General features: G+C 38.6%; 1 protein-coding gene across 5 annotated transcripts in view; it reads right to left on the minus strand.

Annotated features, from left to right (window-relative positions):
• Window positions 1-928: 928 nt before the first annotated feature.
• SUSD4 (sushi domain containing 4) overlaps window positions 929-20,181 on the minus strand; it is a 220,466-nt gene continuing 201,213 nt past the window's right edge. For 4 of the 5 annotated variants that reach the window (XM_051993369.1, XM_051993373.1, XM_051993370.1 and 1 more), the window contains 5 exons: window positions 13,154-13,345; window positions 11,979-12,123; window positions 6,384-6,766; window positions 5,416-5,623; window positions 929-1,878 (listed from right to left, as the gene is read on the minus strand). In XM_051993369.1, coding sequence (XP_051849329.1) covers window positions 5,439-5,623; window positions 6,384-6,766; window positions 11,979-12,123; window positions 13,154-13,345 — 905 coding nt within the window. In that variant the 3' untranslated portion in view covers window positions 929-1,878; window positions 5,416-5,438. The remainder of the gene's footprint in view (window positions 1,879-5,415; window positions 5,624-6,383; window positions 6,767-11,978; window positions 12,124-13,153; window positions 13,346-20,181) is intronic. The other variant, XM_051993372.1, reaches the window with a different exon arrangement.

Here is a 20,181-nt window from a genome sequence, read left to right on the forward strand (position 1 = left end):
AGCCACACACTGATTTTGCCTGGCAAATCTGATTATAACCAGTGATGCTTCATATCCCATATTCTGGCAAACTCAAAAACTATATTCCTCTCATGGGAACTTCTGGGGGAAAAAAAAGGCTGTGGTTGGTGGGATGAAGGGGTCTGTTCCTGGGATTATCTAGTGCTTTCTGAGATACTAGTTATAGAGTTTGACACTAAACCACAAGAGGGGAAAGGGAAGAGATTATATTCAATCAAAAATGTCTTTAATTCTTAAACCTTGCTTTTATATCCTGGCACTCTCTCCCTCTTCCCCCTACACCATTTTTCTATGAGAGTCCTCAAAGCATTGCTGTTTTATTATTTAATCAGACTACTTAATAAAACCCTAGGATTTTGTCAAAATTTCTTGCTATCTTTGCTCCACTGAAGCAGTTCCTTCAGGGATTGGATTTCAGTTTTAATTTGTCTGGAACTCAGAAGAGAAAAACAAATCAGCCCCGTTCCTTCACTCTCTTCCCCTATTCCCTGTCATCTTGTACTTGATGAGATACTGTAGAACTTATAGATCTGTTTTTATCACTCCTTATTTTTAAAACATGCATTGGAGCAACACAAGGATTAGTACACACGACAGGCATCTTCAGCTTCAAGAATGGAGGCTCCCCAGAGCAGCAATACAGGGCCAAGCAGACCATCTTGCAGATGTTTTGCCGAGAACCAGAAAATTCCAACATTTTGCTGTGGGATGGATTTGCAGGTCATCATTTTGTATATAGGTATTAAGAAAAATGCCCTTCAACACAGGAATTATCTTCCTTCTCTTTAGATCATTCCTGTTTTAGGAAATGAGGCTGTGGCAAGTGAGACAATGGGAAGTGCAAACTATTAAGTAATGTGATGTTCATCAGGAGATAATGTAGTGACTCACAGAAATACAAACAAACAACAGGTAAAGGTATTTTTTTTTCTTTAAAAAATGTTGCAACAAAGCATCCTTTCGAATACTTCCTCCATCATGAGACTGGTATTCTAATACTTTTTTGGCCATCTGGAAAATAACAGGGTTTAGCAAATGCAATGGATTCATATTAGTGGTCCATAAATATAAATACCAACACTTCATCTTGGATGGTCTATAGGACAGAAGGCCTACTTCACCTACAGAATGAAGAAATCTCCAGAGAACTGAGTCTGGCTGTGAGTCTTTCTTTTAAGAGTTTGGAGTGGCTGGTTATTAATTTGCCACATCCAAATGACCAAATATCTTTTGTCTTCAGCCTTATTTGGGACAGATATTATCCACAGTGAAGAAAACTTTCCAAGAACCAAGGAAAGATAGTCCCTTTGGAAACCCATTTCTTTCTGAATGTGGAAAGGGGATCAGTTCCACGTTCAGTAGCCCAACACAGCTTCTTTTTCCTTAGACTGATTCAGCCTAAACTGGAATCCAGAGATTGTACAAAGCAGGTTTTAGAAGCAAATTTACATAGTATGACATGCTTTCAGAGGAGGCAGGTATTACTCATAACAATAACTCAATGGGATGTGTAATTCAATAGGATTTGTATGGAATTGTTCAACTTCCTTCAATATGGAGATATATCGATTATCTTAATCCAAGAACTTGCAAGGGTTCCCCCTTCCCAGCTTGAACTATTGGCATTGGCAAAATCCCCAAGTCTCATGTGAAAGAACCACCTGCGGTATCCTTGGTGCACAAAGTCAGGTGCTGTTGCCTTGAGGATAAATAGGAAAAACAAAGACCTCTCCCCATCCCCCAAATCTCTTCATTTACACTCCCACCCTCTAGAGTGCATGGTTTCCTCTCCCAAAGATGCAATTGAATAAGAAACATTTTCATCAGGCTAAGGGTCTTCTTCCATCAGTGGGATTTCTGCAAAAACAAAACAAAACATACAGAGTAGTGCAGTTAAAAATGGCACAATAAATCAGCAATTATTAAAACCACTAAAACATCTATTATTTAAGATGAATTTTAGTAACAATGGATATTGGAATCCCCTTCCTCCCTTCTCCCTTATTTGTCATTTTTAAACCACAAATGATATATTATGTTAATGTGTGTCTAACTAAACTAGGGGTTCTTAACTTGAGGTCCATGGATCCCTAAGGGATCTATGGATAGATTCCAGAGAGTTCATGAAATTGGGTAGAAAAATATTTTTAAAAATTGTATTTCAATATAAGTTGTTTTCTTTACAATCCTAAGCATTTCATTTTACGAGTTTAACATTATTCTAACAAGGGGTCTGTAGACCTTAACATACAGTCAGAGGGGGAACCCCATATAAAAACAGCTAAGAACCCTTGACCTAGACCAATCCTATCATGGAATTTTAGAGCTGAAAAGGAACACTCAAGTTCTTCTACCCAGAGAAACAATTGTTACCTTTCAAGCTATTCATTCACCTGAAAAATTCATTACATTTTGCCATCTGCCCAAGTAGTCAACTGAACTGAAAGATGTCTAGCTTGAGGATATTTTATTCAAAATATCTATCCACCAAGAATGCCATATAAAGATATTAGTGGGAGAGAGGTCTGCCAATGAAGTTTCTTGGCTTATTCAGCAAGGTGACTTTGGATAAGCCACTTTATTCAATTACCTCAATTTGTAGAATAGAGTTATATCTTATGATGTTAAATGATTCATAAGAAGAAGATAAGAGTAAAAGAGGTTTTTATAAGAATAATAACTCCTCCCTTCTCTTAGAGAGACAGTGGAGTTTAGTGACTGGCAGGCTTGTCTTAGGGTCAGGAGGACCCAGGTTCACCTGCTACCTCTGACACACATTATTCACATGGCCATGGGTAAGGTACTCAACTTCTGAGTATCCTGGGCAACTCTCTAAAGCTTTAAATTGTGGAAAAGTCATTTATCTGCACCAGCGGAGGGATATAACCATGAAATCATAGACCTAGACCTCCTTTACAAAGAAAGGAAAAGAAAAAGGCCCTTTCGTTTTCTACTTAAGCCCTACTCTGATGCTTTATCGAGGTATGGAAATTACTCTATGCTCTTAAAGGCCATCTCAACAATATCCATCAAACTAGAAGGTCCGAATACAGGCCCAGTGGACGAATGAACTCACAAACTCCATGTTTTTCTTCTGAGAACAAGGCTAATGTGATTTTGAAGATATCAAGGTCTGACCATGGTAGAACAAATTATTTGGCTACAGTGATTAATGAAGAATCAATCATCTACTAAGATAATGGTAATCTGGCTCCAGTCCACTTTTCTAGATTTATTTTACATTATTTCCCTTTACACATTCCACGTTTTAACCAAGTGGCCTTGTTGGTATTCCTGAATTTGGCATTCAATCTCTTATTCCATGCTTTGTATGGTTTTTCCCTATCCCTAATCCCTAGTCTCTTCCTAATAGGATCCTAATCTTCCTTGGAAACTCATCTAAATCACCTCCTACTGAGAAGCATCCCTTATTCTCCCATTTTCTTCCTCAAATTATTTTATTTACTCATCTGTATAAATGCTGTGGGGCCAATAGAATGTAAGCTTGTTGAGGGCAGGGACTATTTAATTTTGATGTCTTTCTAACCTTAGTACTTAGCCCAATACATTGCACATTTTAGGTAATTACTCAACGTTTCTTGAATTATTTATTTGCAGGCATGGAATCTGTACTGTCTGAGGGGATGAATTAATGATCCCTGAAGAACTGAAAGGTATTGTGGTCCAGTAAGAAGCCCCCTGAATTTTGAGTGAGAGGACCGCATTTCAGGTCTTAGCTAAGCTACTGATTAGCTATGTGACCTTGGATAACTCATGTGATCTCATCTTCTATATTTGTAAATTAAGAGGAGGGAGGTTGGATAATATTATTTCTAAAGTCTCTACCACCCTTTAAATCTAGGATTCCATATGATACAGTTCTTTCCCCACTCATTTAGAAGTATAAAAAGCAGGCAAGGTAACTTTTCCCAAAAGTTATAAGCAAATATTGTATACCTTTTCCATTTGTGCTTTCTCCTTCCCCAGATAATGACAAATCTTTTTTTTTCCTGTCCCTTCCTTTTCCACATCCTGGTTATTTACTTCTTTCTCCATCCCCAGTCTTGTTAAACTAGGAAAATATATATTGTGATATAACTTTATCTGGTTGGCCTTGTTTACAAGGAGCAGATCAGGTCCAATAGAGGTGACAACTGATTATTTATGTTATAAATTGAGGCTCTGTTTATTTTTCTATTGTGAAGAGTAATCACCTGTTGGCTTTATTACCTATGCTTTGATAGCATATGGCAGCCCATAAAAAGTGTTGGCCCAGTTCCTTGCTAGGAAATATAATTCAAACATACTTGGGAGATGGAGATCCATTTTCATTGGTTTAATAAATATGTGTTAACTGATTGACTTAACAACTGTTGATTTTCATTTTGAGAGGACCTATTATTTTAAATATCTAAAATTTCATTGATAGAAGTGTTCTCTTGTCTCAACAGAGATCAGATTTTCCTGACATTTTTCTGCAACCAAAAATAAATAAGTGAACTAGTTATCTAGTAGCCAGCCTCCTAGTGATGTACTTCATTAAACTTGGCTTTATCCATTACAGAAGCCTTCCTAGCTTATTATGACCTGCCAGAGTTTTTGATTGTCTAGGTTTACAGTCACATCATCATAAAGCATCAGAATAGGACTTTAGTGAGGCATGGAAAGACATCTTAAAATAAGCAAATAATATTTGATGGATGATTATTCAATACAGTGCAGTGGAAAAAAACCAAGGGGCCCAGAGTTGAGAGACCAGAGTTCTATTTCCTTCTATATCATAAAATTTGCTATGTGACCTCAGCAAGTCACGTAATTTCTTAGTTATTTAACTGTATCATCTACAAAATAAAGAGATTGGATTAGATCAGAGGTGTCACACTCATAGTTGGCCCTGGCAGCAAAATTCTCCAGTGTTTTATGTTTATTTGTTTTTTGAGACATTTAATAAAATAATAAAAATAAAATATAACAGAGATAATGTTAATTTGTGGTTTTCTAAGTCAATATAAGGCAGAGATATTTTTCTAATTGTGTGACCCACTGAATTAGATGATGCTACCTAGCTCTACATCTATCATTCTATAAGAATTGGACAAGATGGTTCCTAATATTCTTTTCAGCTCTAAAATTAGAAAAGTCTATGAATATATTCATTATATTGCTTTGCTTTTACTATTAACCAATGCTCAATCTTTAGCCATGGCATGAGTATATATGGCTTTAAATTGTTCTTCATATTCTGTGAAATGTAAAACAGCTTCACGAGAGACACAGTTGAGTCTAGTGGGTAGTGAGCCAGCCTGGAAGATCTGGGTTCCCATAGTTGACACATAGTGGCCCTATGACCCTGGGCAACTCTCTAAGACTATAAGTTTCAGAGAAGGTGCTGACCTGCATTGGTAGGGGAAGTTTTCTCACTGGGAGCTCCCTTGTGGTCCGCCAGGATACCGGTGGAACTGGGGAGAGGCATGAATTAAACACCCCACATTCCCACATTGCCAGCTGGAACTGTCGTGAGCAAAGAAGCTATGGCGAGGACGTGGGGCAGTTGGAGTTAACTTTGCCCCAAGTGGGTTGATCTGGGACCCAGCTGTGGGCCCTATGGGCAAGAAGAATATGAAAGCAGTTTTTAGAATGTTGGCAAGAGCACTGAGACCCCAAGGAACCTCTTGGCTTTTATCTGCCTTTATCTTCTTGAACTTCATTTTGATTGCCTTGGAAAATGATTGTACCTAAGGGAAGGGATATTCAAACATATCTTTATTAAAAGGATTGCTCATTTGAACCCTTAGGCTCTGAGTAATCCACTGCACCAGACACAGAACTCTGGGATATCCCTAAACCAATGCAATCACAGGTCCAGTCCCTGTTGCTACCCCTTTTCCATAGAAATATAATAGATACATACCCATTATATAGTCATAATATACTATTGTGTTTTCCTCTCCTGTGAAACAAAGGCATACTATTCTTTTCCCAAACAATATTTTAATGAAGTTTTTAGAAATAAAAAAATATGATAATCTAGGTTTTTTTTTTTTTTAACACAGACTGAATAGTCCCAACTCCAAAGCTTCTGCCTGGAACTATTTGGTGGTCTTTCATAGCTCCTGAAAACTTAGCTAATTGCCTTATTTGTGAGGTGATGAGAATCATTCATCATCATAATTAGTCTTTCCACCGTACTCAGAGAGAAGCAATTTGTTCTGAGTGAGTGGGAAGCAGCCTGATTTGGGGTAATGCACTTTGGGGCAAGGTAAGCTATGCAAGGAAAAAATGGTGTTTTGGTTTTTTTTTTTTTTTTTTTGAGATGGGTTGAATTCTGTAAGACTGACTTATACTACAGAGAAAAAGTTTACCATCGGCAATATCGACTCTTGGGCTGGTGGACACTTCCTCTGCAGTGGTGGTGTCCACTGCATCGGTTCTTTCTGAAACAGGCCGTGCTCCTGCTTGGCACATCGATGGTGAATACAAACGCTGGAGCAGCTCTGAGGAGCCTGACACGCTGTCACAAGTCTCACCCTCCCCTGGCAATGTGTCTATGTCCCCTGAACCAGGGTAGGCTGGCGGGCTCTGGTCCTCTGCTGGCATGGGGCAGCCCTGGCCTACAGAAGACAAGTATCCCGGGGCTAAAGCGTTCAAGCTGCTGCTCACAGCTTCATCGTAGGAAGGCAACATGACGGGTACCCCATCCACCACCACAAAGTCAGGGTCACTGCTGGAGCTCCCTGAGAGGCCCCTAGATCAAAGAGAAACAGATTAGTGACTGACCCTAAAATCCCACGTGGAAGAAATCCCAGAGACGAATTCAAGTCCTACCCTTGATAATAACTTGTATTTATATAGTTCTTTTTGCAAAACACTTTATATATGTTCATCTCATTTAGTTTCATTAGTATCTCATCATTAATTTTAGAACTATGGGGATGGGATTATGACTGAGCTTTAGTTATCCTATCTATACAAATGGAAATAGTAGCCTGTCATATCTCTCATAAGATGTTATTACAGGGATCAAATAAAATTAGGGAAGTAAAATGATTTGTAAGTCTTAAAGGGCTACATAAATATGAGCCATAACTCTTTCATCAGGCTGCCTGTTTTCAGTCTCCCTGAGATGTATTATCATCAATTTCCTAATTTAAAAAACTGATGGTTGGACTTGATGCTTTCTAAGATTCCTTCCAACTCAATTCTATGATCCAATGATATGATTTGCAATATTGCCTATTCACAAGTCAGTGAAAATCTGTTAAGCTAAAATTCCAAAGAATTTCTTAGGTCTAAAACAAATGACAAAAACACATTTCTCAAAATTTGTTGTCGCTTAGTCATGTTGGACTGTTCATGACCTCATCCGGGATTTTCTTGGCAAAGATCTTGGAGTTATTTTTGCCATTTCCTTCTCCAGCTCAGTTTACAGAGGAGGAAAGTTAATTAAATAGCACTAAGTGAAATTGCTCATAAGCTCTGAAGCCAGATTTGAACTCAGAGAGATAAGTCTTCCTGACTCTAGACCTGGTATTCTACCCACTGTGTCTCTTAGCTGCTTTGTCAAATATTGTCTCTCCCCAAAGAATGAAAACTCAACTTAGGCAAGAACTGTTTCATTTTTTATTTTGTTTCCCTAATGCTTAAAACAGCCAGTGTCTTGGACCTTGTAGGTGTTAAAATAAATGTCTGTTGTTTATTGAAGCAAAATAAAAATAATTTCCCCAGATGCAGATGGTGTCATCTATCTGTTGCCTTCCAAGAAGGAAATATAATTAAATTATTCCTCTCATTGGCTATCCTATCTCACACAAGTAATTTCTTTTGGTCTTTTCCCTATTCCTTTTAAGATCCACTGAGCTCTCCATGCTTGCTTCTTGCTTAGTTCTTTTTTGTCTCAAATGGAGAAGATCTAAATGTGCGTAAATGTGTGTATGATGTAGTGGAAAGAACACTGGTGTTAGAGTCTGAGAACATGAATTTGAATCCTGTCTCTGCTATTTACTGTGTGATTCTGAGCAAGTCTTGGTTTCCTCCCCTATAAAATTAAGGTCTCTTCCAGTTCTAAATTTTATAATGACAGTATATGGGACTCCACTTAAAGGGAAATGCAGATAGTTTTCCTATTTTTGTTACTTTTAATTTTGATATTTAATCAAAATTATGTTGGCAAATGAGCAATCCACTAATTTGCCAACCTCCAGTAGGTCTCAAAAACAAGTCTGAGGCAATTTAGGCAGCATTTCCCTTTACCAATTATGTTGGTTTGCCCTCTGGTGGCTCAATTAGTAACTACAAGTTTTAAGCTAATTTTGTAGATTTCCATCAAAATGATAACATACCTCCATTCTCTTCTCTTTTATTGTTTTTTTTAAATATGGTTTTCAGGAACATATTAGGGCAAAAAGAAGGGGGTTTCTATAGTATGAGCTTTTCATTTTTTTCTGGTATTAGGGGAGACAGTTATTATAGAAAATCTCTATCCATGGATAATAAAAAAATATTTAATTTGTTAGAGAATCACAGAATCAGAGTTAGAAGGGATCTCCAAAACTATTTAATCTAATTCATACCTGAAAAAAGAGTCCCTCTATTATATGAAAAAGTGATCATCCTGCTTTCCATGAAAGCCTCTAGGAAAAATCTTACTACCCTTGAAGCAGCCCATTTTATTTTGCTATAGTTCTGTTAAGAAATCTTTCCTTTTTGTCAATCCCAAGTTAGACATCATTTTCTTGTGAAAGTGATTTCTGAACTTAAATGTGAGACTTAACATTCATCCCTACCAAGTTTCATTCTGTTGCTATTGCTATTGTTTTTTGAATAGTGTATGTATGCCCTTTGAGAAATATATTGTAGCCATGGGTCCGAGGTTGAAACATCTTGATCTTGCCCCTGAAGGCGAAAAATTGCTAATACTAAATCAATCAATAAACTTTTATTAAATGCTGACTATATGTGCTAAGTGCTAGGGATCCACAAAGAGGCAAAAGACAGTTTCTGCCCTTGAGGAGCTTCTTACAATCTAATAAAATGTAATTCCAACTGGATTTCCACACATATAGAAAGTTCTGATATAGACTCAAGCCCTGGATTACTATTGGTAGGAACCTTTTAATGGCAGAGACATAGAATGTCACATGGTCTTAAAAGAACAGTAGAGTGAGCTCAGTATAGAGTTCCAGTTCTAAAGTCAGGAAGACTCATCTTCATTGAGTTCAAATCTGGCCTCAGAAACTTACTAGCTGGGTGACCCAAGGCAAAAGTCACTTCACCCTGTTTGCCTCAGTTTCCTTGTCCATAAAATGAAATGGGGAAGGAAATGGCAAATCTCTCCAGTATCTCTGCCAAGAAAACCTTAAGTGGGGTCATGAAAAGTCATATGTGACTGGAACAACTAAATAACAGCATGATCTTAATGGCAGACAGCAGAGTTAACATGTGCAATTGTTTCAAGCATTTACAATGTGGTCAGACCTACAAGTTCTGAGACAATGCAGTAGCATGTATGTTCACATGACAGTCACACTTAGTGGACCCCAATCCCTCCATCCTCACTTGTAGTTTGACCTGTTTACCAGTCAGGTGGTAGGGTCAGCATACAAGATCCCACCCAATCAGTAGAACAATCTCTGTTTCTTTAGCCTTCCAGGCTGAGAAAGTGCTACCTAATCAGAGCTCATCCCTGTTGGCCATTCCTCAATAATTGTTCCTTTCATACTCCTCTGACTGGGATCCATAATTCTGTTCTATCTCCTCCTAGTGAGATTCTGAGTACAGAGACTATTTTACTTTTTTTTTGTATCTCCAGCACTTAGGACAGCGCCTAGTATGTAGCAGCTGTTTAATAAATGTTTATTGATTCTGTTTTTTTTTTTTTTGTCCTCTATCAGTTCTTTAGCTACAAATAGTAGAATTGTAAAATTTTCCTCTACCTCTACTAAAAAACCAAAACCATCTAAACAACTTCAAATATTTTTCTGTCTCTCTTTCTCCATCTATCTCTGTCTCTCTCTCTCACTTTCTCTCTTTGTCTCTCTTTCTCTGTCTCTTTCACATACTCTTCTGTCTCTGTCCATCTGCGTGTCACACACACACACACACACACACACACACACACACACACACCACACTCAGAATTGCTAATCAATAAAAAGTTATTTGACTTTTAGTTCTTTCTATTTCTATTCTTCATTCTCTCAGGAAAATCAGTGATCAGTGAAGTAGCCAGAAGGTCAGGGAGTAGCAGGGAAGAAGAGATAAAAAGGCAGCTAGATAACTAGTCTCTAAATAAGCCAGGATTGACCACAGTGGTCACAGTGCTTGAGATATTTCACTTTGAGAGGGATGACATTTTTGTACCATCTTGTAAAGGACAAAGCCTCAGGCTTAACAGAGTGAAGGAACAGCCTCCTACTAATTGGCCTCTTCTATCTCTAATCCCTAAGAAATCCAAATCTTTGAAGTTAAGAATGAGGTCTGTGGTCACTGGGAAGCTCTGTAGAGTCATTTTTAAGACTTGTAAGAGGATCAGGCCAAAGCTTAGAGGGGGAAAACTCTTTTTTGAGAAGATATAAGAGAATAGATGGTTGTCTCTTCTATCCTCTACTTTTAATTCTCTTCTCTCTCTTTGCAAGTTCCCTTTCCTTCTTCCTCCCTTCTTTATTTATATACATATGCATAAAGAAATAGTTTATGTCCTAGGTGTTCAAATATTTAAAAAGGACTTAGTGGAAAGAGTATTGGATTTATAATCAAAGAACTTCTGGTGAAATCCTTACTACTTGTGTGATCTTGGTTGAGACATCAGTTTCCTTATTTGTAAAATGGAGAGTTGGAACATATGACTAGAGACCCTGTTTATAAGGGTCTATGAGGTCCTTTTCATCTCTAAATCTATGACCTTATAACCTGATTTCTAAGACACTTATGGTCCTTAGTTTCCTCAGTTCCTTTCTTTTTTTCTCAATAGTATTTTCCCAAATATATGTAAAAATAGTTTTCAATCTTCATTTCTGTAAAACTTTGTGTTTCAAATTTTTCTCCCTCACTTCTTTAGCTCCCCTCCCCAAACAGCAAGTAATCTGATATAGATTACACATGTACAATACTTTCAAACATATTTCCATATTTGTTATGTTGTCAAGAAAAATCAGACCAAAAGGAGAAAAACTTAAGAAACATGAGAAAGAAAAAATAAGCAAAAAAAAGGATTCCTTACTCTATCAAAGGGTATATAAACTGAATTTTCTACCATCATTGTCTTTGATGTAAGAGAGATGGCCAAATAACCATCCTTCTATTAATAACCTGCTGACCCTATTAATAAAATGATTAAATTGCTGAAAAACTTTCTCTCTTGAACCTTTCTAATTGTGCTATGTCCATTTTTATCTGTAAATTAAGGGACTGTGCATGCTTGACCCATTTTTTACAATGCTTGAGCCCATTATACAGTTGTAAGAAATTAAATCTATTTGACAGTGATGTTAACCAAAGAAAACTCCCTTTCTTTGTATGAAATCAAAACAGGAATAGAAAAGATAAAGAAAGTATCTTTTGCCTTGGATGTCTAAACTCCCAAATGTGATATGATTTCCAAGTTTGTGAGTCAATATCATTCCTAGAATTCATAGGTTTAGAGCTGGAAGAGACATTGGAAAGCATCTTGTTTAACCCTTTTATTTTATAGGTGAGGAAATGAAGCCCAGGGAGATTAAATCCCTTTTCAATGGTGTAAGAGGAAGTGAGTGTCCCAAGCAGCATTTGAACTCTGATTTCATAGCCAGCATTTCTCTAAGTACCATGCTATCTTCCCCATGCTACCTGCTCAGAACCTCCATTCTGCACTATTCAAAGACTTAGCCAATTACTTTTTCTTTTTCTGGCTCAAGGTAGCAGGGCAAATGAGCACCTAGCAGGGACACTTTATGATCTATGGAAAGTTGAATGGTACTGACCTGGGAAGGAAATGTGTCTTGAATTTGGTCTGGAACATCCTGGCCAGAATGACCAACAGAAGCACCAGAAGGACGCTGGTTGCTGTGAATGCCACTATTTTCCATGTTGTCAGTAGGGTCTCGTGGGGATTGGGCCAGATTTGCTCTGTTACAGAAGAGAACACAGCAATACAGTAAAACTTCCTTCTACATTTGCAGGAAAGCTATCACAGACAAGCTGGTTTGTAAAGGTTCCCTTTGTACTCATTTGCTAGATTTATTGGACAAACTGAAAAGCTCACGGCAAGTCTACTGCACCCCTTTGGGTTCTGCAGAGATAATGGCTGACAACCATCCAGCACATATTACACCACATTAGGTGCTACATAACATTTTAAAATGAATCTACTAAGTGAGATTTGCCCAGAACTCTGACAGAAAGCAACAACATTGTACTTCTATTCTAGATAACTCTGAATAGGAATATAGTCTTATATCCTCTTTCATCCAAGCTGCTTCTAATTCTCTGGGACTTTACTTACAGAACAAGAAAATATTCCCCATTTATTTCAAGGAAATCTATTCTTAATAAAGGTTATGCAGGGTTCCCTTCACTTCCAGAAACATGTAAGTAAAGGCCAATTATAAGATTGTAGATTTAAAGGTGAAATTGGCCTTTCTTGGAGAATATCTAGTCTTACATCCTCATTTTATGGAAGGTTAAGTGACTTTGCTAAAATCACACAGACAGTAAGTGGCAGGATGGCTGTTGGAACCCAGGTTCTCTAACTCCAAATGTTATACTCTTTCTTCATGGGCCTTTCAGAATTATTCTACTTGTACCATCCCAAGCCATTGCTAGTCATCCTGATGTTTGCCTTGCCACTGATGGACTTCCCTGACTCTAGAAGAAAGTCTGATAACTTTGTGTAACTTTGCCTCACTTAAATCCAATTCCACTCAAGTCAAGACATGACCCCATGATGGGACCAGTCCTCTTCAAATATGAACAGCCAACCACAGAATCACTCCCTTGGGACTCAGTTTGAAGAACATATTCATAATTCCCCAGTAGAACATAAGCTACTTGAGGGCATTCTTAATGCTTAATAGAGTTCCTGGTACATAGTAGGTACACAGAAAAGTTTCTTGATTGAATGATTAAAAATCGCCAGCAACAATAAACTCCTTTTTACCTGATTTTATGCAGAAGACTTGATAGGAAGGAAACCATTCTCCATACTGGCAGGTGATGTACTTGTAGTCACTGGTGAGGCTGTAACCAGGATCACAATAGAACTCAATTACAGTCCCATGATTGAATCGGTCACAAGGCCTTGGGTGACAGATGTAGTCTCCATGACTCACGATAGGTGGAAGTGGACATACTTGGGCAGAAGGAAAGAACAAAACGGTCAGTATCTGTGCTCTTGACCCATGTAAGGCCACGTCGGCCTGAGAGCTTGCAATTAATTAAAGATACTCTTCCAAATTAGTTATCAGATTACAGAGTCATTACTTCTCCAGTTTAGTCAATGGAAGGTCAGATGGGAAGCACACTAAAATATTCTGAGCACGCACTGCTGTCATGTAATGTCAAGAGGCAAATCATAAAAGAGATTCTTCTTACAATGCAGAGGATATACCTATTAAATAGACGACATCAAGTGGCTCTATTAATAATGCATGTTATGTATGCTAGGCAACCTAGTAAATAATGTTAAGGTATGCATAAGTAATACAGAAGGAGGGAAATATCCTAAACCCTGCTGCTATAGCTATGAGACAGACGGGGCCATCTAATATCACAACACTGTGGTCCTCATGTTTTCACCCAAATGCCTAATCACAAGTGTTTTATTGGTGGTCAGCTACTGAGCTCTCATCTGTCTGGGCTTATGGATCTGTCTCAAAGCATGACCATGAAAAAAGGAAAGGGAGAAAAAAAGACATTCCCAATTCTCTGGTTTAAGGCAGCTAGCTGGTACAGTGGAGAGAATGAATCTGGCCTCAGACACTTACAAGCAGGGTGATCCTGAGCAAGTTCTTAACTCTATCTGCCTCAGTTTCCTCATCTGGAAAATGAACTGGAGAAGGAAATGACAAACCATTCCAAAATCTTTGCCAAGAAAACCCCAAATGGGATCACGAAAAACTAGACAAAACTGAAATACAACTGAACAACCTCCACAATTCTCTAGTTTAAGGTGTCTTGGATTGCAAAGAGGAAGAATTTCATAAATAGGTGATGAAGGAGACAGGGTATTGGTCTTGGAGTCAGAAAAGGCTGAACTCAAATCCTGCCTCGAATACATATTAGGTATGTAACTCTGGACAAATCACTAAATTTTTCTCAGCCTCAGCTTCCTTCTCTGAAAAATGTGTGGAAAATAGAAAACAGTAAGGATCAAGTGAAATGACACATTTGCAATTAAAAGTATGTGTATTTAAACTCTAACGTACTATATAAATATTATCTATTTTATAATTAATAATAGTAAAATGGCCAGAGGAAAAAAAGCACTCCAAACACTTGTCATTGTCTTAATGGTGATTGGTAGCTTTATGTTGTACGATACAGAGAATTGGCTTTACTAAACAGGGCTTGCTATGGGCCAGTCAGTCACTTAGTTAATAAACATGTATTAAATGTCTGTTGCATACCAGGGACGGTGCTAAGTCCTGAAGATACAGAAAAAGGCAAAAGACATTTCTTGACGTAAAAGAGTTCAAACAGACCAAAGTAGGGGATAGAGGGAACAATGTGGCAGCAAACAAGCTATAGTTAATCAGCAGAGAGAAGGCACTAGAAGTCAAAGGGATTGGGAAAGGACTCTTATAGCATGTGGGCTCTTAGCTGGGGTTTGAAGAAAGCCAGGGAAGCCAGGAGGGGCTGATGAGGAGGGAGGGCATTTCAGAGAGGGAGACAGTGAAAATGCACCAAGGAGAGAAAAGGAGAGTCCTGTGCATAAACTCGCAAAGGGACCAATGCACTAGAAAAAGCGATATGTGGTTGTGAGTAAGGCGTAAGACCAAAAAGGCAGGAGGAGGGGCAGGTCATAAAGGCTTTGTGTCAGGAATCCTTTGAGGGGCTGGAGAAACAAATACCACAGTTTGGACAAGCCTTGTCCTAAGAACAAGAGGGGAAAGGGGCAGAACTGTTGTGTTCACAGAAAAATAAACATAGGAGATTTATGGAAAATAAATACATCGTGTCTCATTTTGATTTTTGCTTGTGAACATCAGGAAAGGCTTCTAGGAGGAGGTGGCCTATGAATCATACCTTGAAGGTCTCTACCTTTAGCTTTTTTTGGTGGGGAGAAGGAAGAGTATTCCAGGTGCAAAGGCATAGAATATCACATACAGGAGGGGGTAAGTGGGCTCACTGGGCTTGGAGTACAGTGTTTGTGGTGAGAGTAATATGCAATCAGCCTAGAGAGAGAGGCTGGAGGCAGATCTGAAGGATTTCATTGCCAGATGAGTTCGTATTTGGTTCTAAAGTTAATGAAGATTCACTGATAATTTCTTGGGCAGGAGTGCAGCTCATGTTGCCTTGGAGCATTTTGAATTGAAGGTCCTAAAAGTATCTCAACTTCAATGTGGTTCCCCCAAAACTCATCTTTCCCTCAAAAATCCAAACTTTCCTGTTTCTGTTCAGAGTTGCCATTATTCTTTTAATCACCTAGCTTCAGTTCCATGGAGTCATCTTCCACACTTCCTTACCTCAGATACTTGATCTTGGTTTGGTTTTTTTTTTTCCAACCTCTCATACCTATCCCTTTCTCTTACTTCATAAATTCAAGACTTCATCAATTCTCACCTGGGTTACTACAAAACTCTCTCTGTCTTTTTAAATTTTTTTTTGATTGAGGCAATTGAGGTTAAGTGACTTGCCCAAGGTCACACAGCTAGAACGTGCTAAGTGTCTGAAGCCAGATTTGAACTCAGGTCCTCCTGACTTCAGGACTGGTGCTCTATCCACTGCGCCACTTAAACTGCCCCCAAAACTCTCTTAATTAGTGTTCTTGTCCCAAGTATTTCCCTTCTCCAGATAGAGGATCATATATCTTGAACTGAGAGTAACCTTCTAAGCCATACAATCTAAAAGCTCATCTTACCGAGACAAGGCAAAGAAAAACTAAATCATTTGCTGGTGTATAACTTGTTGGTTAAGTAATACAAGTACTGAAGATAGCATTTGAACCTAGTATCCTGTCTACATCATGTAGTATCTTACACTGCTACCAACATATGCTATGCAAGCGCCATGAATTGATCTCAAAGCCAGGAAGGTTTGACATAAACTAGCTCACTTCAAATGTTACTGTTGACATCAGGCCAGTGTTAGTCCTACTGACTGCTCTAGAATATAACCTTTTTGGAGACAACAACTGTTTTTGTTTTTATATCCCCATTTCTTTGCACAATGCATAACATATAGTAGGAGCTTATTAAACGCTTGCTGTTGATTGATTTTCTTATGTCTAGGATCTCCTGTCTCTAATTCATCTTCCAATCAATTGATCAAAAAAGTATTTATTAAGCACCTGCAACGTGCTGGGCATTGTGCTATCCATTGGGAATACATAGACAAAACTGATACAAATTTTTGCCCTTAAGTAGATGCATTATATAAGAAGACCCCATGTGCACATGTCTTTCCATTTGCTCCAACTCACTCTCTGCCCATTTACCACTGTAATCTCTTCTTCCTGCTGCTTTCCTGATCATGACCCTTTTCCTTTTCCCTTTCTCAGCTGGATGCCAATCTCCCAACTCTTTCTTATTAGAAGAAGCCAGCTTCTTTCTAACTGCAGTAGAAACTTTTCTGGTTGTGAGACAGAAATGGCCTTTCATATAGTTTCTAGGAGAAAGAAGTAACTATCCACAATCCTTTCAATAAGATGAAATAGTATCAGATCCGGGCTGGACTTTGCTAGACAATGAGAATTATCATCTCTCTTGCTGCTGACTCCAAAGAATCACTAGGTCTGCTCATCCACCTTAAGGCTGGACTCTTCAAAATGTCTTATCTCCCTCAATGGAGATTTTTATTTTTTATTTTTTTAATTGTGTCTCTAATTTTTAGCACACTACCTGATATACAGTAAATATCTAATCTCTCTGTCTTGGTTTTTGTCTCTGTCTCTCTTTTTATTTCTTCTTTCCTTCCTCCCTTCCTTCTTCCTGTCTCCTTCCCTCTGATCCTCTTTCCCTTCCTCCTTGTCTCCCTCCCTCTCTTCCTTCCTTCCTCCCTTTCTTCCTTCCTTTCTTCCTTCCTTTCTTCCTTCCTTCTTCCTTCCTTCCTCCCTTTCTTCCTCCCTTTCTTCCTTCCTCCCTTCCTTTCTTCCTTCCTCCCTTTCTTCCTTCCTTTCTTCCTTCCTCCCTTCCTTTCTTCCTTCTTTCCTTTCTTCCTTCCTTCCTTCCTTCCTTCCTTCACTCCCTCCTTCCTTTACTCCCTCCTTTCTCCTCTCTTCCTTATTTCTCCCTTTTTATGCATATGCCACTGTTTGGAAACAGTGTAGTATAGTGAAAAGAAGTGATTTTGAAGTCAAGAGACAAAGGTCCTTCTTCCTGGATCTGCCACAAAATGCATGGAGTAAACCTTGGCAGTTCCTTCAACTCCCTTCATCTCAGTTTCCTCATCAGTAAGATAAGAGGAAGCTGGGCCAGATGATCTCAAAGGTTCTTTCGAACTCTACTTTCTATACCTTTATACCTCTAAATAATCCAATACAGCTGCTGCTGTGGATATCTTCAAACCCATACCTTGAACCACTAAGGGATCCTGCCAGGAAGTTCACAGAAAGAAAGACTACTTTCAAGTCCTTCACTTGGCATAATTAAATATTTTAAGCCAGTGCTTGGCAGTGAGCACAATCATTCACAAACATACACATATGAAGGATTAAGTTTACTGACTAATTTATCACAAATTGTCAGCCAAGGCCCACTTTCAGGCTTTTGATGTATCTGGTTCAGGATGGACTGACCAAAAAAAAAAAAAAAAAATCCAATCAGAAATGCTGCTCTGCAATTTGGAACTATGCCCAAAGGGCTATCGAAATGTATATACCCTTTGATCCAACAGTGTTTCTATTGGGTCTATTTCCCAAGGAGATCTTAAAGGAGGGAAAAGGACCCACATGTGCAAAAACATTTGTGGCAGCTCTTTTTGTAGTGGCAAGAAACTGGAAACAGAGTGGATCATCAACTAGAAAATGGCTGAATAAATTATGGCATATGAATGTTATGGAATATTATTGTTCCATAAGAAATGATCAGCAGGATGATTTCAGAGATGCCTGGAGGAACTTACATGAACTGATGCTGAGTAAAACCAGGAGCATCATTGTGCATGGCAACAACAAGATTATATGATGAACAATTCTGATGGATGTGGCTCTTTTCAACAGTGAGATGATTCAGACCAATTCCAATGGTCTTGTGATGACGAGAGCCACCTACACCCAGCGAGAGGACTGTGGGAACTGAGTATGCATTACAACATAGTATTTTCACTCTTGTTGTTGTTGTTTCCTTGCATTTTTCCTTTTTTTTCTTTTTTGATTTGATTTTTCTTGTGCAGAAAGATAATTGTATAAATCATGTTTAACATATATTGGGTTACTTGCCATCTAGAAAAAGAGGCAGTGAGAAGGGGGGGACTGGAACACAAGGTTTTGCAAGGGTTAATGTTGAAAAATTATCCATGCATATGTTTTGAAAAAAAAAAACTTTAATAATAATAAATAAAGAAATGCTGACTTGGGACCTAGGTCATTCTCAGCTTGGAGTTCTGTATCTGAACTGTCTTGTTGGGGAAGCAACTGAAGTAAATAGATGCAGATAATTTTGATAGAATTTGAACAATTTATGTTTGAGTTCTTTTGTAACCCGTGATCTTCATTATTTTTTTTAACTGAAAGTCCCAGTGGGCACAGCATAAAAATTAAGAAGAAGCAAGGTGAAGGAGGGGGAAAACAGATACGAGAAACATAACAATCCAATATGCATTCCTAGGAGGCTGGTCATAATGTGCAACAAGGCTTGTTCCCCAATCCCCAGAGAACCAGGGTTCTGTTTATATTCCCAGGAACCTATTTTTCTGACAACTTAGACCAAAAAATGAGGAGATGAAGAATAGCAAGATGAAGACTATTCAGTCAATGCTCAACATAGTCACTGGGGGAAAACAGACAGGGCAATCTTTTTGAAGCCTAAAGGGGCATTCAGAATTTGCCTGTTTTTTCTCAAGCTAAGTCAATTCTCTCAAACTGAATAGAGGGCAGGAAAACAAGGAATTAGCAAGGTTGTTTATCAAAACCAAGATAATACCCTGACAGATTGGACTATTCCCCAGAAATGCACCCAACTGGGTTACTAGGGGGTAATTTCGCTCCCTCTGCCTGACCTATCTGAGCTTCTGTCAGTATCCTGAGACAAACTACTGGAACCTCATCAACCGGGGACCAAATGAGGAGGAGAGGGAGGATGTGTGACAAGCAAAACAACCCCTTTAGCTCTCAGATCAGCCATTCAACAAAGCAAATGTCCAAGCAGCTAGACATCTACCTGCTGTCATTCTCAGAGCTGGAAATTCCAAGTCTCTGCATGACATCAGGAGACAGCCAGATTGGGGCTGGCCCCCAGAGCATCTGGAGACAGAACACCAGTCTGATCACCAAGTTTTCTCAATAGTGAGGTAAAAACCACCCACTGCAGAGGGCTTAATTATGAGGCTGTCATAACCTGCTTGTAATGGAGATGTATTTTTACCCCAAGCTCAACAGCAGAAACATTTGTCTTCACACCTCCTAATTTTCTTCAGGTGACACCTGACAGACTGTTAGCCTGGCTTCAAGGGAAATCTTCTCTGGCAAGAATTTGATCTTTGGTAACTATGTCCCCCACCCCTTTCTTTAGCTTGGAAATAACAACAAAAACAACAAAAGGCTCCCAGACGTTGCCTATCGAGATGGTTATACTGGGCTCTTTCACTTTCCATCTCCCCCAGGAAGAGTGACTAATTAAATACAAAAACTCTAAAAATTCAGAATGTTCTCTTACTCAGTGGAATGTATAGAAGATGAAAATGAAAGATGTTTTCTCCCTGGAGAGACAGCAAGGAACACAATCTGGGACTGGGATATATAGAAAACTCAGATTGGGAAGCACCTCAATTATCTGAGGGGTGACTGGGGCTGGAATCAAAAAGTGATTA

This window comes from Antechinus flavipes, chromosome 4 (assembly GCF_016432865.1).
Source record: "Antechinus flavipes isolate AdamAnt ecotype Samford, QLD, Australia chromosome 4, AdamAnt_v2, whole genome shotgun sequence".
NCBI classification, from domain to species: domain Eukaryota; kingdom Metazoa; phylum Chordata; class Mammalia; order Dasyuromorphia; family Dasyuridae; genus Antechinus; species Antechinus flavipes.